This window comes from Thalia democratica, chromosome 5 (genome assembly GCF_965202585.1).
Source record: "Thalia democratica chromosome 5, ktThaDemo2.hap1.1, whole genome shotgun sequence".
NCBI lineage: Eukaryota > Metazoa > Chordata > Thaliacea > Salpida > Salpidae > Thalia > Thalia democratica.
This window is the reverse complement of record NC_139169.1, coordinates 53653244-53679902: the sequence shown is the minus strand read 5'-3', so window position 1 is coordinate 53679902 and position 26659 is coordinate 53653244. Positions and strand designations below refer to the sequence as shown.

At 25.3% G+C, this 26659-nt stretch overlaps 1 protein-coding gene across 1 annotated transcript; it reads left to right on the top strand.

Moving 5' to 3' along the window:
* The first annotated feature begins 5156 nt into the window (after positions 1-5156).
* Positions 5157-20861, top strand: LOC145835719 (bifunctional coenzyme A synthase-like). Its single transcript, XM_082943424.1, has 8 exons — positions 5157-5502; positions 5683-5981; positions 13153-13282; positions 15354-15526; positions 16047-16236; positions 17439-17754; positions 18763-18966; positions 20429-20861. The coding sequence occupies exons 1-8, from the start codon at positions 5177-5179 to the stop codon at positions 20492-20494; spliced, it is 1704 nt and encodes a 567-aa protein (XP_082799550.1). The 5' UTR covers positions 5157-5176; the 3' UTR covers positions 20495-20861.
* Positions 20862-26659: the final 5798 nt, after the last annotated feature.

Below are 26659 nucleotides of genomic sequence, written 5' to 3'. Positions count from 1 at the left end.
AAAATTAACTGAGTGTGCTAGTTCAAGAAATGCGAAGCCAGTGGTAGACCTATTTAAAAATCATAAGTACCTTAATAAATAAAAATATATTTTTTACAATTAACTTTTCATCACCTAAAAAACAATACCCGAGTTTGCTCTGCTCGGTTGAAAAACGTCTTTTTGTATTTTAATGTATAAGTTTACTTTCATTAAAAGTTATTGAGAAAAGCACTATACTATAACTTCTAAACTGTAAGCTAAATCATTTATTTATTGTCAAAATAGAGTCAAACTTAGCTCTTGAGTGACACTCAACGGTTAGAAATTTTATACGTCAGTTTTCTTCAAAACTAGTAGGAGGGCAATAGATAGCTGAATAATTCTGGCAACTAAAGCTACAAGGGTGGAAAAAAGCGCAGCTTACCAAAAACGAGTAATGAAATTAACAATACGAAGAGCTCAAGACAAATTTATAACTTAAGGGTTATTTTAAATAAGTAACTTTTTTGCACCTCACAAAATACCAAGCGTCGTTACTCGTTATTGACAGTAATAAAACGCGTGAAAACTAGTTTGTTTGGGAATTTATCGGGCGGTAATATACCGTAAAATACAGTTATAAAATCTAAGTAATAAAATTAACTCAACTTTAACTTTGTTTATAAACAAATAAAAAAATAAAACATTATAGAGTAAAAAATTCTTAAACACTGTGAATTTAAATTTTATTCACTATAAGAAAAATCTTTGCTCAGGGAAGAAAATTTCTACTTATAAGTAGCACAACTTTTTATTTTATGGACTTATAATTATTTACAAGCGTTAGCTTAGCTAGATGAGCATTTTTTACAATTTTTTTAAAATGTCCAAACTTTAGATCCAATTATTTTCTTTATCATTAAAGATAACTAATTTTATTATTATTATAAAAAGTGCTCCTTTGCCTTTAGTTAAAGAAATCCATTAAATTGGGGTTTGAATTTTGGAGTGGTGCCCCTTAGAATTTTCTTTTTTTAACTTTTACTCAAACAGATGTTTAAGTGAAAAAATTTAAATTTTTATTTTAATATTTTCATTTTTCTGTGTTCTCAAGGGTCGTTGTTTTTTTTCTAATTTAAAATATTTTAATAATATATACAAATATGCCCGATTGTAAATTTCAAAAACCTTCAATTTTCTTACGGTCACTGTAGCAGATATTTTTTACACTTATTTTAAGCGTGGACTATTTGAAATAGTCATAATTAAGTGTGTTTAATAAAAAAAATCTGCTTCAGTGACCGTTAGTAAATTGAAGGTTTTCGAAATTTATAATCGGGCATATTTGTATGTATCATATGCTTTGGTTTTAAGAAAACAAATAAAGTGATCTCAACTACTGGAGGAAAAATAATGAGTTTATTCTTAAGAATTTATTGTTATTCTACAAACTAAGTTTCGGTCAAAGACCTCGTCAGTGCTTAAATAAATCTAAAAAATATGTAACAGTCATGGAAAATAGCATTTACACAATTGAATTAATAATATTTTGTAGAATAAATTCTTGAAAGAAAAAATTCATATTTGTATATATTATTCAAGTATTATAAAAGAGAAAAAAGAAACGACCCTTGAGAACACAGCAAAGTAAGAATATTAAAAAAATATACATTTTAAAATTATATTTTTTGGCCAAAGAATCTGGGAGAGAAAAAATTCCAAAAATAATACATGATTTTCTAAGGGGCCCCTCTCAAAAATTCAAACCCCAACCCAATGGTTTTTTTTTTATAATTAAAGAAAAAGGAGCTTTCTTTTGAAAAAAAAATCTTAGTTTACTTTAAAGATAAGGAAAATAATTGGATCTAAAGTTTGGACATTTTTGCAAAAATTGCAAAAAATGCTAATCGAGCTAAGTTAATTATTTTCCTGATGATTTGTTTAAGGGAAACTCCCATATTAGAAACACTAAGTAAAGACTTTTACGAACATAAAGTTAATTTTATAGGCAAATTTGTTAATTTTTTTAATAAAGATAAAACTTTAATATCAATTATTTTCCTTATCTTAAAAGCAGTCTAAATTTTTATTTTTATTTTAGAGAACGCACCTTTGTCTTTAATTAAAAAAAAAATATTTGGTTTGGGGTTGGAATTATTTCATGGGGTCCCTCTAAAAATAAAGGTTTTTTTATGTTTTTTTTCATTACTATCGTTTTAGAACCAAAAATAAATATTTTTTCTTAATTTTCTTTTTTATTTTCCCTTATTTTGCATGTTTTTTAAACTCTTTGTTTACTTTATAAATAATGTTAATGTCTTTCACGATTTGGCCCTAAATCAAAATGATGTATATTATACTATCATTTGCCTTGGCCATTTCCTAGATAAAAAATTGATAAAAGGAAAAAAAAAATTAATAAGAATGTGAACTACAACAAATTTAATTAAATTAAAAAAAGTTAACAAAACTTATATATAGAGTATAGTGTTAAACTGTGTATTTTTTCTTAATAAGCAATTAGTATTTCTATTCTTAATTGTAATGAGATTTAAAATACAACAAAATTATTACTATTTAATTTCAGTTGTTAGTGTCCCAATAAAAATCAGGTAGTTAATTATTTTTTATTGTTTTTTGTAATACCACTTGGACATTTTGATACAATATAGTACAGATATATCTGATTATTATTTTATTTATAAAGTTCAAAATAAGTAATAATGATATGTAAAGAAGTTAGAGGGAGCATCATAAAGTGAGTTGTATCAGTGTGCTGTATAAATAGTTGTTTTATAAAGTTTAATATTAAGTGGGCTAGTACTATACTAATAAAATTTTAGTATGTTTGTAGCAGCTACTTAACAGTTTTAGCTTAAAAAACTTTTTCTTTTGGAAGGCAAATCAATCAACTAGTTAAAAATCAAACAAAAAAACAATGTACTAAGAACTACAACTTTAATATGGTAAACAGTTACATCTAATCTAATAGAACAAATTCTTTCATCTGTTTATAAACCTAACTTGTTACTGATCAACATAGTTTAGAGAAAATGTTAGTCAAAATAAAGGATTTTCAGTCTAGAAAGTTTCATGGAGGCACTTCTAGTTTTCCTCAAAAAATCTTAAAATTAAGCAATAATGAAATAAATACAGAAAAAAAAAAAAAAACCTTCATGAAATTTTCTTCAAATCCTCTTAATTCGCGTAAAATGTGTTTTTGTGATTTTTGCTACATGTAAAAAAAGTTTAAACTAAAAACTAGAAGGTCAAATTTCTAAGGTGCCATACAGTTTACATAGCGGTTTTTTTCAGACAAATGTCAAAAGACTAATGATGGTAAAAGCTAAAAAGTGTTTATTTTTATATTGTTTTTATGTTATTCCCTATGCTAAAAAAGTTTCATCCAGAAAGTAAGCGTTGGGGCAACAGATCCACACTAATGTGTAGTGCGGTAACTTCAGATATTAAAGTATTTAAATAAAAAACAGTTGAGTGTTATTTAGATACTATTTTTTTGTCTGTTTTATTTAAAAAAACAACTGGTATAATAAAACCACTAACTTAATGACAATAAGAATTGAATAAAATAAAGACTATATAATACTTAATGAGCTAAATTGAATAACCAAAACAATTTTTTTTTAATTATATTTCCAGCAATAGCCTTCAAAAATTCTATTACTTTTATTTTCTTTGTTTATTTATTCTTTTTATGTGGTTATTTTAAACAACATAACTATTTTATAACATGAAAACCATCTGTAATTTATTTTTTGAATAATCGAAGTACTTTTTTTTTATGTTTTAATTAAATATCTATTAACTAGTCTAGTTCTTAGGTATTGCTTATCAACAAAAACTTTGGGCTATTTAATATAATATTAAAACATTTTGTATGTTAAACTAAAGTCAGGGCTCCTACTTCCCTATAAATTTTCATTGTTCTGAAAATCCCTAGAAATTACGTTATTTTGCTTGATGATTGAAATTTGAAAATCAAAACAGTGAAACCTTGTAAAAAAATAATTGTCAATTAAATTATAACTTTTTAATCAAAATCTTTGCAATCTCAGAACAAAACTCTTACTATGTAGTGCCACCTAGCAGATATTTTTTTCCTTATTTATATTATATACAATTTATCTAAAGTTTGCATACTTGACTAAAATTAGAGCACAAAATCCCTTGGAACTTTCGTAAATTTCTTATTAAGACTATGTTTATAAATGGTTAATGACATATTTTACTTTATGTACCTTATAAAAGTAACGCTTAAACTTGTTGTTTTTTTTTTGATAGTTTCCCTATAAATTTGGTATATTTTATGAATTTCCCTATATATTTTTTTGAAACTATAGTGGGAACCCTGTAAAGTTAATAAGTAAAAATTGCTTTAAAATATAATTAAGGTTGCCACTCACTCAGGTTTACTTCGGATATTTGAGGTTTTAAAAAATCTTCGGATAGCTCGAGACAGCTCAGAGTATGTTGAATTTTATTTTTAATTTAAGCTTACTCAGGGTAGTTTTGTATTTTATAAAACACTCAAGGTAGTTTTAACATATTCTTAAAAAATCAGAAGTTTTTTTTGAATGAGATTTAGTTGATTTAGTTGCAATATTTGTTGTTTTATGATCAATTGTGTTAAAAATATAAATTTTTGTTGATTTTGTAATTAAAAAAAACTTTAAAAAAGCTCAGGATAAATCAGGTCACAGTTTAAGGTAACTCAGCACAGTTTTTAATAAAATAAGTTTAAAATAATCATGAGTTAGAAATAATAGTTGAACTTAAACTTCATAGCTTCAATAAAAAAAAATTTTAATTAATTTCTCATTTTTATATATTATAAATTAGTAAAACTAATGCCAGTGATAACCTTAAATTAAAAGTTTGTACAAAGTTTGCATAAACATACATTACATTGTTTTATTTTTATTTAGTAAAGTTAAAACCTTATAAAAAAAGTGATGTATTTTTTTTAGAATTAACTATTAATCTTTATTTTGTTGAGATAGTTGTTATTTTTTCAACAATTGTTTTAATTTCACTGTAAAAAAGGCTAGCTTTTAAAGATATGTGGACTAAAAAAGTTTTTATGAAAAACAGCATGTAAACTAATGTCCTTCTTTTACTAATCATTAAATGTTACAAATTACTTTTAATGTTATATAAATAACTTGCAGGTTTTCTTGAAAATATTTAAAATAAGATGCATGATTCTGGACTTTTGATTTTAACTAAGCACATTTCCCATTTGTGCAGAGGAAACAACATATCAAATTTAGTTTCAAATGTAAAAAACATTGTCACAAATAAGTTGTACATCCACCTAGCAAACATTAGCAATAGGAGTCCTAAAGATGATCAGTCTTTGTGTCAAAACTACAACATTTTACAGCAAAATTCAAGTTCTGAAATTTTTACGTTTTTAATGAAATTTTATTCTGAAGCTGCAGAACAATGTGGTGAACTTGATGTGAATGTTAATCTACATAACTTTAAAAATTCTAATTTTCAAACAGCAAAATTAAATGTGTACGTTTAAAATTATATTGTTTTATACTGTAAACTATAGTCTTATTTTTGTTTACTATCCTGTAATTTTGTTCATAATGTTTTTAGTCTATTATAAAAACTTAAACTAATTTCGTTTTAATTTACTTTAGGTATTTGTTATTAAAGACATGTTTTTTATAATAAGTTTAAACGTTTCAGCTCGATCAATTGTATATTGACGGACATTCCTCTACAAGTAGAACAAGTAGGTAGCAAAATTAACTTTTTGGGCTCTACTTATGAGCTAACAAGCAAAAATGAAAAATACAAACTTCCAGTAGTTAAAGTTGACTTCAAATACTTAGATGAAAAACAAAACTTTACCAAAGGCAAAAAAAAACCGTTAATTAACTCACAATTATCAGTTGTGTTGGGTGGTACCTTTGATCATATCCATGCAGGCCACAAAATTCTTTTAAGTGAAGCAATTCTGTTGGCTAAACAGAAACTATTAATTGGTAACAATTAGTTTACATTAAAGTAATTAAACACAACTAGCAACTTGTTTTTGTTAAATATATTTCATTCTAACTAAATTTTTGTAGCTTAAAAGTCACTTTTTTCACAACTTAATCTTATTTTGTAGAAATTTAACTATCTAGAAGTTGCCTTTTACATATGTTTAACATTTAAAGTAATATTTGAGAAATAACCTGTTAAAGTTAAGAGATTACAACAGGTTCCTAATGAGAGGTGAAAACTAAAACGGCAAATAAAAAGAAATCATTAAAAATTATTTTCTCCCATGTTTTTTGAGTCGAATACTACAAACTTTTAGAAAATAATGTTTATTTTTTTATGTTTTTTTGAAATTGTTTTTACAGATTTTTTCTTTAAATTGCAAATTTCTCTAAAATTTATAGTATTTGTCTCAAAAAACATAAGTAGATAAATTTTTAGTGAAACTGTCTTTTTTAGTCTTTTTAATTTCTACTTCCCATAAGGATCTTACTGAACTCTCCAACTTTAAATCACCAAAACTAAGCTACAAGTTGCTTTTCATTTCATAGACTTTTAAAAATTTAGACATTTTTTGAGATATAGCTGGTCAAAGTCGGAGACTACAATAGGTTCCTTAAAAGGGATTAAAACAGAAAATGACTAGAAATCACTAAAAATATATCTCCTCCTACATTTTTAGAGATAACTACCTCAAACTTTCAGGAAATATTCCTTGCAATATTTAGAAAATTCTGTCAGAAAAAATTTAAAAAAAATAAAAAAATATGACAAAAAACAAAAAAAACTTTAGTTATTTTTATTATTTTTTAAATTTTCTTCAGATAAAATTTTCTAAATATTGCAAGGATTATTTACTGAAAGTTTTAAATAGTTATCTCAAAAAACGTAGGAAAAGATAGATTTTAAATAAAATAGTCTTTTTTTGCTGTTTTAGTTTGCACCCCCCATAAGGAACCTATTGTTGCCTCCGAATTTGACCTACTATATCTCAAAAATAATTTTCAACTTTTAAAATATGTTAAAAGCATCTTGTAGCTTAGTTAAAACTCTATAAAGTAAGATCAAATTGTAAAAAAGTGATTCCTCCCCTTTCCTATGCCCTTAATTCAAACTAATTGAAAAAAGCTAGTATATATTACAAGTAAAACGTTTTTCAGTAAAATCTAGAGTTTATTTCACTTCTAAACAAATACTCAGTTCAACTGAAATATTTTTATTAAAAAATTTGAGGGCTAATGCAAAAGCAGCTGGCAAACTTCAAGACATTTGAAAACATGAGACATAAACATGTGCCTCAACCTTCTCTATCTTACATTGTTTATAAACAAATAAATGAGCTTAGCAGTCAGAAATTCAATAAAAAGATCAGCTATAGCAGTAATATATTCCCATTTAACAATTGTAATTGTTGTTACAATTTTTAAGTTTCTAGATTTAGTTCTGAGAAATTAAAATAGTTTTCATTTGGTTAGACTTGAAACTATTCTAATATTTTTAAACAAACTTTAGATGAAAATAAATATTTGATTATATTATAACATACCTTTTTATTAAAATTGATTTAAAATAAATTAAGTTACATTTTAGTTGATTAAGCTTGCTGCGTCTGTTTATTTGATCAGTTTGTATAGTTTTTATGTAGTAAAGATGTTCTGTTATATTTTGTGCAGGGTTGCCACAAGCTCAGGAAATCAGGAAAAGTCAGGAAAATAAGGGTTTTTAAAAAAGGTCAGAAAAAGTCAGGAAATTTAACAAAGTTTAAGAAAAAGTTGGATACTGGCAGTTCAAATTTACAAAATTCTTTATTTTCCAAAGCCTGCCTTCGAATGGTAAGAATTAATTAAAAGTTTTTATGTCAGACTAAAATTGAAAAATTTTCCTATAAGTTTAAAAAATTACTTTATTTCCAATGCCTTTATCTGGTATAAATAAGAAAATGTCCTTAATAAAACTGCAACTTTTTCTATTAATGTATTGAAAAACTACCCTACTCGAACAAGCAGTTTTTGTATGCTTTTTGGTATTGATTAGTGTTTAGTTATGTATTTCAGAATAAGTTTAAATTAAGAGTTAGTTTTAGAAAAGTCAGGAAAATTTTAGTAGAAAGTCATGAAAAGTTAGGAATTTTTTCTCAGCTTGATCTGTGGCAACCCTTTTTGTGCCTTTTCAATTGTATTTATCCTGTAGATAGTTTAAAAAGTGTATTGAAATTACATTATTTACTTTTTTGTTTATATTGTTATATATTGTTATGCTCACTAAAATCACTATGATTAACAAGGTAAAACTATGACTTTATCTTCAGTTGATTAGACGAACCATTTGTAATTTTATAACTCTTATTTATATTTAAAACTAAATTTATTAGTTTTTACTTAAACAAAAAGATAACGTAAATGTATATTTATTTTGTGTGATTATGTCTACTTATTTCAATTTGTTTAAATTGATTTTAAGATGAGCTGTTTAATACTGTTGTTGCACAACTTTTGTTGAATTTTACAGTACTAGTAGTGATTCTCCTTTTTTGTAAATTTGAAAATACTAACAGTTTTACTGCAGTAATTTCTCTTATTAAAGTTAAATTTAAAGTGTCAATAAGTAAAGAATATTCTTTATTATAATAGAATTCATTACTTTAAGGCCATAGGGGGGGTAAACCATGTTTTTTACAAATTGATCTTATTTTTAGAGTTTTTTTTAAGCTTCAAGATGCTTTTTGTCGTTTTAAAAAATACAAATTATTTTTTAAGATATAAACATTCAAGTTGGGCCGCATAATAGGCTCCCTATGGGAAGGGAAAACTAAAACAGCAAAAAAAGACTATTTCATTTGAAATCTATCTCCTCCTACATTTTTCAAGCAATCTTCTTCAAACTTTCACAGTATAATCTTTATACAATAACAAAAAAATCATACTTTAAAAATAAAAAAAAAATTGAAAAATTTATTTTTTTTGAAAAAAAAACACTTTTTTTTTTAATTTTTGTGATAAAATTTTTATTTTTCAATTTACTAAAATTCTAAATTATTTTTTTTTTCCTTTTATTATAAGGAACGTTTCCTGAAAAATTGAAGAAGATTGCTTGAAAAATGAAGGAGAAGATGAATTTATAGTGAAATTTTTAACTTCTGAGAAAATTGACCCAAAATAATTTGCGGTCCATACGTTTATATCGGAATTTTTTTACAAAAAATTAAATATCTCAAAAGTTAAATGATATTTTTGAATTCTATAAAAACTTTTAGTTTGTACTTAAAGCTTTCATATAAAAGCCAAAATTAATTTTTGTAAAAAAGTATGTTGGACCCCCCCCCCCCCCCCCCCTATGGCCTTAGCCCTTGGTATATATTATAAAATTTATTTTTTGTCTTTGATAAAAACATATCACACTTTTAATCATAAGAACAGTTAAGTTTCACATAGTACTTGACGCACCTCATATTTATAGGCTGAAGATTCTCTATAAAATTGACGTTTGGAAATAAAAACTATTTACTACAAGTTTTGCTATTTAAAAAAAAAATACCTTCTGTTTTTAATAAAAGTTAAACTTACTAAAAAAGCTTTAAATTTCACCATTTAAAAACATTAATGTTTTATGTTAAACTTTATTATTCAAAACAAAAAACTTTGATAACATTTTTAACATAAGCTTTACTAAATAACAGTTGAACATTAGCTTTGTAAACAGTTATCATATTAATTTAGCTTTCTTGTTCCAGCAAATTTAAGCTTTCATTTGTTAAATTGTTTTAAAGTTTAATATAGTATAACGTATAACTTTCTTTTAATTTTTATATAGAATTCTATTTGAAAGCTAAATTATCTAAACAATTACAACTTTGTATTGAGATTTTATTGTTACAGGGTTGCCAAAAACGTAGAGATAAATTTTGAAAAAACCTAGAACTTTAAACAAAAATAATTATTAAACCTGGTCACTAAATCAGGGTGGTCACTAAACACTGGAATTTTAAGCAATTTTTATATGTTAAGTAGTAAAATTTTGATTTGACACGAAAATCTATCATGTAAATAAAACATTTATGGTGTATTCAAAAAATTTTTTTAATTAAAATCAAATTTATAGTAGTTTTACAGTGTCTTTTCAATGCTGTTATACTATTTAACACAGTTGCTTACCTTCAACTAAAAATAGACCTAAAACTGTGTACTTTAAAAAATCTAAAGAAATTCAGAAAACCTAGAAGAAAATTCTCAAAAACCAGTGGCCATTCTGAAAAATACAAAAAGTTTAATAACATTGACCACATGAAGTGTCATTACATAAAAATGTCATCATCATAGTTAAATAAAAGAATAACCCTTGTAACTGAACTAGATACTAAATTGACAACTTAGCTGTTGCACTTCATAATTGATAATTATTTTGTCTAATTTTTACTTAATGTATTATTGCTAGTCAAAACTTAAAATGTTGTGGTTTTAATGTTGATAATCATTAATTTGAAATATTGTATTTGAGTTGTTGAAATTTTATTAGGCGATTTAGAAGTCCCAATTTGAAATATTGAATGGTCATAATTTGAGCTGTTGGAGTTTCAATTTTTTTTAATTGTTGCGAATTAAAATACCATATTTAAACTTTTGAATTTAAATGATTAAATTTGAAATATTAAACTCATTCTTTATATACTAGTAGTTCAAGCTAGCTGACCATGTAGTTTAAAAAGCTAAAACCCAAACAGAATTATGTTCATATATTTTAGCAAATCAATTATTTGTGCAAAATAAAGAATGTTTATATACATATTTTTTTAATTTCATTGCCAGTAAGCTGTAGTACTTAAATATTTGATTTTTATTTTTATTTCAAAAGGTTAAGTTTTATTGTTTATAGTTTTTTTTTTGTTCAGGGTTGTAACGGGTCAGGCTAAATCAGTTTTTTGGCGTCAAAATAGAATAAAAATATTTTTTTTGGGTCAAAATGGCAAATGTTAGAATTTGTCAGTTTTAATTTACGAAATTCCTTAGTTTTCAAAACTTTAAAATGGTAAAAGTTAACAAAAAATCCTTTTAACTAAAATTGCAACATTTTCCTAGAAATTTACTAAAAAATCATTAAATTCCAAAGCCTTCAAATTGTAAAATTAAAAAAAAAATCCTTTAAAAAATAAAGTCAGTCTGAAATTGCAAAGTTTTCGTAGAAAAATATTGAACTATTACCCTATTTGAACAAGTAGTTGCTGTATATAGTCTTTCTAGTATTGATGATCTGTGGCAAGGACACTTTTATAGTGAAACTTTGATATATACAGGGTTGCCACTTTACCTGGAAACCTTGAAAAACCTGGAATTCAACAATTTAGGCAAAAATAACCTGGAAAAACCTGGAATTTGAGAAATTTTGCAAAAAAAACTGGAAAAACCTGGAATCTTGATCAAAAACCTGGGAAAACCTAGAATTTTTAATAATTTTAACATTTCAGTACTAAAATTTCAATTTGACACAAAAAATATATCATATAAATAAGATTATTTTGTCATTGTCAAAAAAAAATTTATTAAAAAACACATTTAAAGTAACTCTATAGCATCTTTTAAATGTTTTTGTACTATTTAACACAGTTTCTTTTATAGAATTTAACTTAAAACTAAAAATAGATCCAAAAATGTTTACTGTTAAAAACCTGGAAGAAATTTGAAAAACCTTGAAAAAATTTGAAAAAACGAGTGGCAACCCTGTATATACACAAAAATCTATTTTGCAAATTTTTAGAATTAGACTGTTTATTTTAAGTAAGTTTTAAGATCTTTATAATTAATACTTAGTTTAGTATTTTGTGACACTTGGAGATTATTTGATAAGAGGTAAGCAGTGACAAAACAAGTATACCTAGTTCAGTGCAATTTTTTAAGAATTAAGTTTATATTGTAACTAATCTAATAACTTATTATTACAGTTATTTTTTGTAAAAGTACATTTTCTGAACACAGCAGCTACTCAATAGAAAACTTATTGCTAAAAATTTAAGTCTAAATAAAAAAGAAACCTAACATAAAGTTTTAATTTTGGTTCAAAAATGTGTACTGAATAAAAAAGGCGTACTAAAATGCGTACTTGTTAAAATATGTGTACTCAAAGTACGTACTTATCAAAATATGAATACTCAGAATGCATATTTAAGGGCAATGACTGGTTTGTCTTTTTTTTTTTGACCAAAAACAACATTGAATCTTATATAAAAGCTTGAAGTACAAACTACAAGCCAATTTTTATAGAATTAAACAATCTTATTTAACTTTTAAGATACTGTAAGTTTTATAAAAAGTTTCCGATACAAACATATGAACTGCAATTTTTTGGTAATCAATTTTCTCAAAAATTTAAAAAATCACTAAAATTCTATGTTCCCTTTAGTTTTTTGAGCTAGAGACCTTATCAGGAAACGTTCCTTTTAAAAATTAAAAGACTTAGAATGTTGGAATTTTTAAAATATCAAAAAATAGAAAAATTAGATTAAAAAAACAGAAAAACAGATGGTTTTTTTTAATAAAAATATTATTTTCAACATTCTAAAAGTTCCTGCATTTAATATTTTTAAATTTTAGTTTTACACAATTTGAAGGAGATTGCTTAAAAATGAAGGAGGAGATAGATTTTTAGTAAAATGGTATTTTTTTTGCGTTTTTTGTTTGCGCTTTCCATTAGGAACCTACTGAGGTCACCAACTTTGATCGCTCATATCTCAAAAATTACTTTGAATTTTTTCAAGCGGTTAAAAATTTTTGATAGCTCAGATAAAACTCTACAAAATAAGATCAACTTGTAAAAATCAAGGTGGACCCCTATGCCCTTAACTAGAAGTGTGTACTTAAAACGCGTACCTTACATTAGTATTTATATTCTGTTAGTTATTTTTTATACATATAAAACACTAATACGTTTTGTATACTTTATATTGTCTAAGATTTGTTTAAATTTTTAAGGTTTTGCAAAACTATTCTTCCTTAAAATGAACAGTTGAACGCTTCTGTTGTTAAAATTTCAAGCTAGCCATAGTAAAATAGTTATTTTAGTTTTTTAACCAACCTTGTTTAATTATATCTTTATAATTTCATGTTTTTTATTATGTTATTTTATTTTTTATATATTCTTTAGTATAAAACAATTTCTATCTTAATAAAAATTGTATTAAAGGGGTTACATCGAAAGATATGCTAAAGAAAAAAACACTCAAAGAACTAATAAAACCATTTGAAGAAAGAAAAACTCAAATAGTTGATTTCATTGAAAATGTTTCTCAATTCACATCTAAATTACATCAAAAGTAAGCTGCATTTTGTTTTGTAATACTTCTTTAACTTAAAATTATAAGTTTGTTGTTTTGATATTAGGTGCAGTTTGTAAAATTTACTGTTTTTTACAAACTTATAAACAAATTACATAAAGGATAATATGACTTTAAGCAATTTACATAGTAAAAGTTCAGTAAGTGCCAGACATTTTTAAACGTTATTGATAATAAATTTTTAGTAAGGTTTAACAGTTTAAAACTACTTTCGATAATTTTATAGTTGCAATTTTTTAAGCAAGCTGTGTCTGCAGTCCTGGTTCAATAAACTTCTGTTAGAGTTAAGGTCATATGTGGGAAAAGGCCAACATTTATTTTTATAAAATTAACACTAGCTCTTAATAAGAGTTAATGATTAATTAATGTATAAAATTTTAGTGTATTTATAAAGAAAATAAATCATAAGTTTAATTTGAGATATTTTCCATTCTACTAAAAGTTTCAGACACAAACATTATACTGCACTATTTTTATTGTCAATTTTTTACGAAATTAAAGATTTTCTAAAAACTAGTCCAGTTTTTTTAACCGAGATACCTCAAATGTTGCGAAAAAATCCTTGAATAAAAAAAATAATATAAGTTGGAATTGTTTAAGTCTTATAAGTAAAGATTTTAGATTTAAAAATCAATAAAAAGTGCTATTATTTAATTTTAATTGTTTTTTTCAATTTAGAAAAATAGGTTTAAATGCGTTGTTTAACTACTACTAACCAACTAACTGAAAAATATTTAATAATATTATTTGAAAATTAAGAAAAATATAGATTTTTAGTAAAGTATTTTTTTTGTTTGTGCCTTCCATAAGAAACCAAATGAACTCACTGACTTTAATCCCTTACATCTCAATAGTAACTTTAAAATTTGTTAAGCCATAAAAAAAGTTAGATATTTTAGATAAAGTTCTAAAAATAAGATCGATTTGTGATAAAAGATAGATTCCCATGGCCTAAATTATACTTCTACGAAAGTTCTGACAATTTAAATTCTGATATTTCAAGCTATTTAACAAGTTATATAACTTTTTTCAAAAGGTCTTTTGTGCACCAGGTCTTAGGACTAAATGTTTTGAGCGTATTTTTATCGTTCAATAACTTATAGTATAACACAACAATTTAAAATCTGTTATTTTAAGTTCTAACTTTTAAAATTTTCACATTTTAATTTTAAAAAATTAAAACTACAACTTTTTAAATTACTACTGAAATTGTAATGATAAACCGTTTGTAGATTGACGACTACAGGTTTTCGGTTGTGACTGACTGATGAGTCCGAATAAGGACGAAACCGGTCTCAGTCTACCGAAACTTGTGGTCTGATGATCGAATTGGCGTGATCAACCCTATTGTTAAACTTGAGCTTGTCTCACGGCAAACGAAAGTCCAGGCTTCTGCTCTGCTGACTTTCGCCGATGTTTTTTGTTGATCGTACTAAAACGAGCGTGCCAGATGTCTTGCTTAGTGGACAATGTTTTAAACGTTGCACGGCAAATGACAATGCTGACGTCACTGATCATTGCTAGCAAGTGGTTGATTCATGTGAAAGCATGATAAACCGTTTGTAGATTGACGACTACAGGTTTTCGGTTGTGACTGACTGATGAGTCCTAATAAGGACGACACCGGTCTCAGTCTACCGAAACTTGTGGTCTGATGATCGAATTGGCGTGATCAACCCTATTATTACTGAAATTGTGTTGTGAAATTTAAATTGCCTAAATTTTAAATTTTTTAATCTTAAATATCGTATTTTTGAAAGTCAAAATTTAAAGTTAAAATATGTTGAAATGTCGTAACTTTACGTTATTGAAGTTCGATATTGTTGATTTTAAATGTTGTAGTTTAAATTGTAATTATGGGTTTCATGTAAATAAATAAGTTAACAATAATTAGTTAGTTTAAGTTATAAAAAGAAGTTTATGTGAGATATATTTATTTAGTTGATTTTTACTAAGCATTTTAAAATATTATTTGCTGTATTTAAAATGTTATTAAGAATTCTGAAAACAGTTTCACTCAAAAAATATTAAGACTTTTAACAATTTATAGTAACAAACTACTGGAAGTCGTAGAAATAAAAGACCCAATTGGACCAGCAGGAATTGATAAAGACCTGAATTGCATTGTAGTAAGCAAAGAAACAGAAAAGGGAGGCTTCTACGTAAATGAAGCAAGAAAAAAGCTTAAGCTTCAACCATTAAGTGTACATACTATAGGACAAGGTTTAATGTAAACCATAACATTTTTTTTTATGCATAACAAATTTTGTAAATTACAAACTGTACAGAACTTAAAGTAAAATGTTTACAAATGGCCAAATAGATATATTTTTTGAAGAAAGTGTTTACCTGTTAAATAAAAATACTAATTTTATTAGTTTCTGATACCTAGTAAAACATAACTTATAAAACTATATGAAATACAGTGCTCAATTAACAAGAGCTTAATTATTAAAATATATTTTAATGATACTTAGTAACTGTATTAAAATAGGCTTTTTTATATATATAGAACACAATTGCTTCATACTAAGACTTGTGGTAGCATTAAGTAAAGGTTTAAAGATTGTGAATTCTTGTCATATAATTTATTCAGTGATTTATCAAAAACGCTATAGAATAAAGTATTTGTCTAAGCTGTTCTTAATATCATGCTTATTAAGTATTATACACCTAATGAACTATAGTAATAAATTGATTAGTTATTCTAGTTTATATTCTGCCTACATTGTTATATGAAAAGGTTTATTGGTCAAGAAAGATGTAATGAGTGATAAAATTCTGAAAGAAAGTAAAGTAAGTTCTTCAACTCTAAGATATGAATCACTTGGAACGTACAGAAGAAGTAGAGCAAAACTGACAACTAGTAAAAAAGATGTATATTTAATCGGAGTTACTGGTGGAATAGCTTGCGGAAAATCTTCTATTTCAAGGTTGTATTTGACAATTTCATTGTTAAAGTTGTATATTTAGTTTATTTTGTTGTTAGGTTTTTATAAAACCTTTTTATTCATGTATTAATTTTTTACAAAGAAGCAAATTTGTTTATACGGTTTTTTTCTTTTAAGCTTATAAAGCGCTTATATATCAATAAAACTTTTTTTGCGTAATTTTTAAATTTAAGTTTGTTAAAACTAATGCAAGGTTAAAAGTTTAGTTAAAACTATTTCCTTTTTTACAAGTACATATTGTAAAAAATTTATATCTAGTAATAATTATTTTACAGCAAAAACTTTATCACAAATATTTTTTGTATGCTCCTTAACTGCATTTATGTTGAGAGAAAAATTTTAATTAGTTTAAAATTATATTTTATCAGGGATGCCAAAAAACCTGGAAAAACCTGAAATTTGACAATTTCGGCTAAAAAATCTGGAGTTTTTAACAATTTTAACATTTTCAGTAGTAAAATTTCGATTTGACACAAAAGTTCTATCATATAAATAAAAAAAATTTGTCATCATCAAAGTTTTTTTTTATTAAAAACACATTTGAAGTAGCTTTACAGTATCTTTTCAATGTTTTTATACTATTTAACACAGTCTTTACCTTCAATGTAACTTTAAACTAAGAATAGATAAAATAATGCGTACTTTTAAAAACCTTGAGAAAATTTTGAAAACCTAGAGAAAATTTGCCAAAAACAATTGGCAACCCTGTATTATAAACATGATTAAGTGTATTATACAAACTTACAATAATATTTTATATTTTTAAGACCTTTTTTTTCATTATTTTTGAACTGCAATTAAATATCTACAGAATTTTAAGAACATATTTAAATCTTAAGCCACTTATCTATGAGTAAGCATAAGTATAATCACTGTATATTGATATGAAGAACAACTTTAATATCATTACAATTTTGATAATAACATGAGTATAAAAATACTTTCTTTCTTTTTTTGTAACATCAGCCATCAATGTATGAAATTCATTAAAGCATATATAGTACAAAGTTTAACTTACACAACTACCCAGAAGTTTTTTAATTTGTTTTAAAAAATTTGACAAATCGTCCTTGAGTACCACACTTATTCAAAAGCATTTTTTATGATGAATAGAGATTTACGAATGTTTTGATGATGCATTATTACAAAATATCTTTACATTAACCAAAGACATTTTAAAACAGGCAGCTTGAACAACTGGGAGCGCATGTTGTCGACTGCGACAAACTGGGCCATCAAGCTTACTTGCCCAACACGTGTACTTTTAATAAGATTGTGGATCATTTCGGCCGTGAGGTTGTAGGACACGATGGCAATATAAACCGCAAGGTTCTTGGACCTAAAGTCTTCACGGACAAAAAAGAACTGGAAAAGCTCAATTCGATTGTGTGGCCGGAAATAAACAGACTCGCCATGTTGGAAGTTGACAAAGCGGTCCGGATGAAGAAGTCTGCCGAACTACCTGTTGTATGCGTACTAGATGCTGCAGTTCTTATAGAAGTAGTTTATTAATAAAACGTTTGCAATATTATTTTTTATACTAACTGGTACACAGTTTAGTTTGTAACTGTGTTAAAATTTAATTAAAATCCTTTGGTTAGAGGTGGAAAACTTATATAGTCGCCGAGCCAGATCTACCAAAAAAACTCTTTCACTAGCTGGACTATTAATTTGCTGGCACCGTAATTTTTAAATACTTTAAAAAAATGTCTAAAAGCAAAAATGTAGTGTAGTCATCGACTAATAAGAATTACTGTGTACTTAAAATCAAATTTTGAACCCAATTGATAATATTTGTGATAAGAAAGCTCTTTTTTTTTGTTAAGCACAAGTTGTTTCTAAGCTTAAAAACACGTAGCGGGTCAGAGATTTCTGCTCAGCAGGATGGATCCTGCTCAGGGGCCATATGTTGCCCATCTCTTCTCTTAATAATTTTGTCAACTTTTAAAGTTACATAAGTTTCACGTTAAAACATCTTTAAGCTGTAATTTACCCGTATAGCACAATTAAAAATAAAAAAACTTCTTTTATATGTGATCTGAAAAACAAAACTAGTATGAATAATATTTTTCCTAATGTAAGACATAGTTTTGTTTATTTTATTTTACATAGTATTGATGAGTCTAGAACAGGAATTCTAAAATTTGGTAATATCGCCTTGGTGGGCGATATTGACTATCAGTAGGCAAAAACTAGTAAGTTGCCGAATAGTAAACAGGTTATTAACTGGTAAATGGAAAATAAGCAACAAAAAGGAGCGATTATTTTTAAATTTTTGTTAAATGGGTGATTATGAAAACGAGTTTGGATAAATCTAGTCTATAAAATCATTAAGCTATATTTTTCTGTAAAATAGGTTGTCAAAAAACTACTTAATAAAACTATAGTTTACAAAACTGTTTATAAACTATTTAAAATTTCAGTTTTAGATTACAAAACTTAAGATACCAGCAATAACTTCTTAACTAAAAAACTTACAAGTATGATCATCACTCACAACACACATAGGCGGGTTGGCATGAATTCACTGACGAGGTTTGGGTTGCCATAATTCCCCCGGAAGAAGCAGTGAGGCGTGTCGTTGAACGCGACAGCAGAAAAGTGGCTGATGCTGAAAGCATTGTGGCCTCGCAACTGACAAATGAAGAACGAGTTTCGCACGCGCATGTCGTTTTGTCGACCATGTGGCGGTATGAAGACACAAGCAAGCAGGTATTTTCATTTTCAATCAATTGCGTTTTAGAAATTTCGAAGCTTTTACAAATTTGTTATCATTTTTTCTTGTTTGTACAATTTTGTTTAAGTTTCGAGGTTTTATATTTTTGCCATCTGAACTAAAGTATCGATGTTATTGCATCGTAAAGTTCTTTTCTTGTTTCTTAAAGCAATCTACTTAGTTATACAACTTATAAATTTAAAGATTTTGGTTAAAATATATAGTTGTAAAGCTTTGGGTTATGTTTATAATCTTTTTTTATATAAAGTTTGATAATATGCAAAACTAATGTTCAAACACTTTAATAAAGTTAATGTAACTCTGCTCAATTTCAAAAACTTTAAAGAGCATCAGATAAATTATTCAGCAATTCTAAGTTTGTTTCAAAATATAAAAACAAAGAATGTAGAAAAGAAAATGACATAAATGAAGTATAAATAGAGTCTAACAACGAGAACAAAGTATATATAGGACTAACAGAAAACAAAATCAAAAAAAAAAGAATTGCTGGGTATAAACAACATTTAAGATTGACCCAGATTAAAAGAACCATCTAAAATATAAGAATTTAACCGAACTATCTAAATAAGTTCACAAATAAAATAAAAGAATATGAATATGAGATCTTTTTGAGAATGATCAAACAAACCCGAAAAACCAGACAAGGAAAAGACATCTGCAAGCTACGTATAGCAGAGGCCCTAGAAATTATAGAGAAGAAAAGGAACTGTATCAACAGAAGAAACGCAATCATGAATACCTGTAGACATCAAGCAAAATACCTACTTAATATCTAGAAAAAACATAAGCAAAGTTCTTTAGATAACTTGGAATGTCTGTTGTACTTATTTATATATTTTGTACCAAAATTTTCTTTTTCTATATATAAAACGTACTTTCCGTTAAAGTTTTTATTCAGTAAGTTTTTACAATGAAATTTTGTTTACATATTTTACTAATTTCTTTTACTTTTAACTAGGTTTTCTAAAGCAAACTAATTAAATTTGCTTAAAAACAACTAACACGTCCAATTATTTTTTAATTTTCAATATGTATTGCCGTATGTAGTGATTTTGCAAGTTTATTTTGACTGAAGAGCACTATTAGTATTACCACTGCGAAACTCTAGTTTAGAAATAAAATTAGAATCACTGAATCGTTTATAAAATGCAAAACTAAATTTAACTTATTTTTATTTAGTCATTTTTAACATCAGTTATCATTTTGTAATAGTTATTTAGAAAGAGCACTTTAAATTTAACAACTAGTTTTGTAAGTTTCTTAGAAATAACACTGAAATTAAACTATAGAATTTTTATTACAAGGTAGTATGAGTAACTGTACTATGAACAGTAAAAAGTCATCCATGTTTTTTAAACTGATGCTCTTTCTAAACATATGACATACGTAATAAACATCAATTAAAAAAGTAAAAACTATTTGCTGTATTTTATCTAGATTGAAAAAGCTTGGGAACTATTGCAACAAAGAATCAGGAGCATTTACAAGAAATCTACGTTATAGCTTTAATTTTTTTTTACTATAAGTATTGTCACAATATTGTTTTATGTATTTGTAATGATTTTTTTTAAGACTTGAAGTTGTTTTGTTTAATTTTACAGCTTTTAGTTAACATAAACGGTTTTGTGATGGAAGTTTTCGAAAATTATTAAGTGAAATTTAAAAACTTTATAATTACTAAGTACTTAAATAGTAAAAAATATTTAAATAAGAGGTAAAACAAGTTTTTTTAGTATTTAAAATATTATTGATTCTAGTTTTATACACTTTTTTACATATTCTTATTTATACAAAATCACTGATTTAGTTTTATTTATATTTACAAATGCAATGATGTTTAAAACTGCAATTTTCCTTTCTTAGTTTTCAAATAAGCAAATATAATATAAATCTAAATAATCAGATCATATGCATTTATTGTTTTTAGCTTTATCAAAAGCTGCTTTTACAATTTTTCAGTACCTTGTTGAAGTATTATTTATCTCTATAACTTGATTGTCCGCAATTGTAAAACACAGTTTTAATTTCACACTTAGTTTCTGAATACAAACTACCTTTACATTAGACTTAAACTTAATTATAAAAGAAGTAAAGTTAAAGTATCGATTTTATTAATTATTATTATAGACTTTCTTTCAATAAATTTATAGTTTAAAAAAATTCCACAATGACATACTATTTTACGACAAGTTTTGTTTATGTATAGAAATATAATAATCAAGAATAGTAAAAAGTTAAATTTAATCTTAGTAAATTATGTAATTAAGAATTTCAAAAATTTTAAACCATAATTAACATTTTATTTTTTTTATATAAACTTTAAACAGTCAAATCTTCAAAAGCTTTAAAAAAATTTTATTGGGATATTATACATAATCTGTAGTAAGTTTTAATTGAGAGAAAAAAATTCTAGGGTTAAGTTGTATGGGTACAAATTAATGATGAAATGAAAAGTTTTAATATTTATATATCTCTAATAGTAGGCTTTGAAAAATACAAATGTATTAGGATTTGTGATGGGGATTTATTTGTTAGATTTACTAAGAAAAATGTTATAGATTAGCGCTAAAACACAAATGTATAAATCCAACGAAGTAATTGCGTTAAATAAAAAAAAAAGCATATATGAATTTTTAAGTTAATAATTCTTTTTTATTTCCTCTACTATAAACCTTTTAAATTCTACACGTTTAATTCATTATATCTCTAAAGTTACGGCTATTTTTGTTTGGCAGCCAAATGTAAGTGGTAGCTGAAACATTTTTTTATTAACTATTTAAATTAGTTATTAAAAACAAAATGTCTTTGAATTAAACTCTAAAATTTAGTAAAGTTTTTAGAAACATAAGCGTTTTTCTTTTTTAACCAATGCTATAATTATTTGACAATGCTATAAATTTAAAATTTTCACACAAAAGATTCTGTTTCTAACTAATTTTCAGATTGTTTTAATCTAGATCATTAATGGAAACTGCGTTCAGCAAAGCATAAATTTACGGCCCGCGTTTTTTTAAACACCAGGAAAATGTGGTTGAGTTTTATTTTTATTGCTTATTTTAATACTATTTTGGTTTAGAATATTACTACTTTATCGATTACGACAGTTTTTCTAACTAACCGTAGCCCGGAAAACTTTTTCCTTTACAGTACGGCCCACAATATTTTTTTAAGGGAAGTTTACCCGAAACTCACAACAGGTTATCAACTAATGGTCTAAGTTTTTATTATTTTCATCAAATTAAACTAGGAATCTATTTGAAATATGTATACTTTGTTAGATAAGTTTTGTTAAACTAATATACTATTATTTTAATGATTCTTTTTTTAGTTATTAGTTTCGCAAAATTTCAAAACAATCTAAGTTATAATGTATGGTTATTATACAGTTTAAAACTTTTTTTTAAGTTTTTTTTTATTTATTACTTTTGATAAATTAGTTAACAAAAGCAAAACTAGTTTATTTGTTAAACAACTAATTTTCACAAAGGTAAACTAAAAAACATAGGAAATTCTATGTTAAATTTCCCTTACATATTAACTAAATTGTGCTTTATTTTATTCTAGTTGGTATGTAACTAGTTTATTTTATTTGAAAGCAGGGGTTGGAGGCCTTCGGCCCTTCATGTAAGTTTGTTTAGCTTGCAACTTAATTTTTACCAATAATTGTAATCAAAAAGAAATCTAAAACAACTTTTAAAGCATCGAGTTTAAATCTGCAAAATCGTTCCGTTCAATTAGACTGAGAGTATCTACTATCAGCAGTGTTAACCTAAATTTTGTGTTAACGAATATTGCACTGTACTTACATTTGTTTTATTTTTTGAGATTTGATAAGTAGCGATTTATGTAAGCAAGGGTACGGGTATAAAGTATAGTTGAAATAAGTACATTTATAATAAAACAAAGTATTTTTTATGATAAAAAAATACTATGGATGTGGTTTATAAACAAATTTTAGTATAAATTTAAGAGAACTACTTTAACTTCAAACTTTTTCTACAATAACGACTATTTTTGTAATCCTAACTTTATTTTTTTTAAATACACTCATTATTTTTTTAATCGAAGACTGCTTCTTTTGAAATCTAAATTCATATAACCAATACAAATGGTAATCTTGCTCTTCTGTGTAAAACTGTAATAAATATGTATTTTTTCATTATATAACAATTTTTTTTAAACAGCAATCTTCTTCAAGTGAAGTTAAACCTTAAAAACGAATAGTCGTGAAAAATTGTTTACAGTTAGTAGTAAAGAAGTTCAGTTGTTTAATTTCTTTTTTGTTTTTATTTATATATATTATAAGCTTAATAACTTTGAAGCTTAAGGCTTGTGATATAAAACTTAAACATTTTTTTGACTTCTGCTTTCAAAAGACTCGTGTGTTTTTAAGACTAAACGGTTGTGAGATAAAATTATAAAACTAGTTTTAGTAAAAATTCAGCTCTATGGTTAATTACTTAGAAATAGGCTGTATAAAAAAAGTTAAAAATTTAAAGTTTTCACCTAAACGAAATTCAAAATAGTATGCTTAAGCAGACTTTGTTATGAAAAGTAGAGAAAGTTTTTTTTATTTAAAGTTCCGTTAATAAAAAATATATATCCAAAAATTCCACAATTTTGTTATTATAGGAAGCTTTAAGTTAACAGAAATTGTCTTTAATGACTCGGCAGCCTAATTAAGTAAATTACCATTTATACTAGGAGAAATCACTTCATTAATTCTTTAAAAGAAGTTTACGTAAGCTCGAGAGTTTTTGAGCTCTAAATTTAGTTAAAAACGCAAATATTAGATAAATCATTTTCAATGTTAATAAGAGATTTTTATCCTCTAGGTAGAACGATATAAATACAGTTTTAATCTTAGATTGCTAAGGTTTTGAAAAAAAAATGTTAAATGTATTTACGTGTCTTTCACCACAAAGTGTTGCTGTTTTTGCTTTCAAATTTCAACCACCTAGCAAAAAAAAAAAGCGGTTAAAAGGGATTTTCACGTATTTTCAATTTCTTATAGAGATTTATAAGATAATGGGAACCATGTATACTTAATAATAAAAATAAGTACTATATAGCAAGAAGCTGGTAAAAAAATGGCAATTGAACTTTTGAATACCTAATGAATTTATTCTTTCAAGAATTTATTTTACAAACTAAGTTTCGGTCAAAGACCTCGTCAGTGCTTAAATAAATCTAAAAAAGATATGTGACAGTCATGGAATCATTAAGTATTTATTATTCCACGTCTTTTTAGATTCATTTTTGCACTGACGAGGTATTTGACCGAAACTTAGTTTTTTTAAAACAGAAACATATAATTCTATTGAATACTTAATTTAATGTTCTTAAGTTTAGTAGAATTTTAATTTATATAATTAAACATTACCAATTATTTACTTACAATTTGTTAAAACATTAAGTAAATTTTTTTTTGTGTAAATTTAATTTTACTAGTAAAAAGTTAAGGTTTGTTTTAAAATTACTAATAGTACAACTGAAGCACAAAGTTTTAGTTTAAACCAGGGGCGTGTTTTGACTGGTTTCCTGTTTCCTAGGAACCCCATGAAAAAAAAAGAATTTTAAAATATCACTAAAAACGTTTTTTATTGACTTTGTCTTGGTTATTAAATAAACTTTGAATAATGAATGTTGAATGTATAACACTAAAAGATTAAAAAGTTTCCTTAACAAAAAATGCTCTTTTTTTCCCTGCTGAAATAGATTTTGAATAAAATTTCAATTGTGATGTCATAATAGGTAAAAGTTTTAAAGTAGCATTTTCTTTCTAGGAAACTTTTACTAAGATACTCTTAATTCCAACTTTAAGTTGTTACTTAGTCATTAGTGTAAATAACTCTTGATACAGTATTGTTTTTGAACTAGTAAGTACAATTTAACTTAAAAAATGTCCAATATAATAACTTAAATTTTATTTTACTTATTTGGTTGTATATAATAATGTTGTGTGAAGCTTTTGTACTTTAAAATTTATATTTGTTGTTTAAGTGTCAACCAACTGGGTTTAAACCTTGAAAAGTTCAATTTATTCTTGTATCATTTAATGGTATTTTAGTATTTTTTTATTTAAGTTGTTTTATTTTTGTATATCTGTTGGCCACAACGTTAATTCTTGATTTTTTAAAGTTCTTAATTTAGAGAGATTTCAAAATTATTATTAGAATTCCTGCACCATCAGGCAAACATTTAGTTATAGTTTTAAGATTTTTTAATTTAGTTTTAAAAGTCTAAACATTTTTGGTAATTACCTAGGATGATGTCGCACCAATATCAAGCTGAAATTATATTGTGTTTAATATATTTTTAAACCATAATTTTAGGCTTAAAACCAATATTTTAAGCCTTGTATGATTGTTCTAAAATTATACTTTGTTTTAAACAAGCTATATAAATACATAGTTAGAATTAAATTCAATTGTTTTTTAAATAAAATAATTAACTTATTTTATTTTACAGTATAGTAATGTATATAAGTTATTGTATCATTTGCTTTATTTTGAAATAAAAGCAATTAAATATTTAAGTTTTATTGGTTTATGATAAATAACTTCTATTTATGTATTTATAAAATTTAACTTTTTAGCCTATAACTATGGTAAAAGAGATTACTTAAAAAAATTTACAATATTGAATTTAATATAACTTTTGCCTGATATCGGTGCGACATCATCCTAGGCAATTACCCATTTTTTTAGTGAAATTTAAATTTTTATAGATTAAATTACTTGAAAAAATGTTTTTATTATAAATATATTTTTTTCCGGCTCTTTTAGTTTTAATATATCTAAATTAAATACAGTATAATAAATAAAAATATATAATATTTTCCCATTACTACTTATACTTTATTTATTTCTAAGCAGAAAAAAGCATTTTAAACACAGAGTTTTTCGGCTAAATATTGCGTACTTAACTGGCAGTGCATACCTAAGAAATGCGTACTTAAGCGGGAAATTAAGAACAAAAAAAATTGTGAACCCCCTTTTGAAAAAATTCTAGACACGCCCCTGGTTTAAACACATTTAAAGCTTGTTAACTTTTAGTTTACATGTTGCATAGTTCGTTTTTTTATTTTTAAACATAATAGTAAACATTTTATATAAGAAAGAGTCGTGCAAAATCACTTTCGTGTTTAAGTGTCACTCTGAACTAAAGTGTAAATATGTTCTGAAGTGTCACTATGTGCTGAAGTAAGACTTTGTGCTAAAGTTTCACTCCGTGCTTTTCTGACCGGTTCCCATTAACAAGGTATGCAAACGAAAAAGCTGCATTCGTAAAAAGAATATGTTATTTTATTTATAGATATTTTTCTTAACTCTGTAAATTTAACTTAAATTTAATTTTTAAACAAGTTTCAAGTATAAACTACTAGTACTAAGCATAAAATAAGTTATATAAAGTTAATAACATAATAAACAAGAAAAAAACAAGTATTTCTTTACAAAAGTTTATTTTATACAACGCAGCTTTAAACTTTCTAAATAAAACTTAGTTTTAAAGTTTAAACGGCTTCAACAAAATAATTGAAGAATAATACTTTAAAATTAAATTTTTATATAAATAACTATTAGAAAGATAAACGTTTGTTAAATTATTTCTTACTGTTTTCTTTTTAATGTACATATTAGTCAAGTAAATCTAAGCAATACCGGA

Bases quoted from the DNA above. Each gene is read 5' to 3' on its own strand.
- LOC145835719 (XM_082943424.1), top strand. From the start codon at position 5,177: ATGCATGATTCTGGACTTTTGATTTTAACTAAGCACATTTCCCATTTG. The intron at 5,982-13,152 runs GTAACAATTAGT...ATTGTATTAAAG, and splicing joins TAAACAGAAACTATTAATTG to GGGTTACATCGAAAGATATG. The intron at 17,755-18,762 runs GTAGTTTATTAA...CAACACACATAG, and splicing joins ATGCTGCAGTTCTTATAGAA to GCGGGTTGGCATGAATTCAC.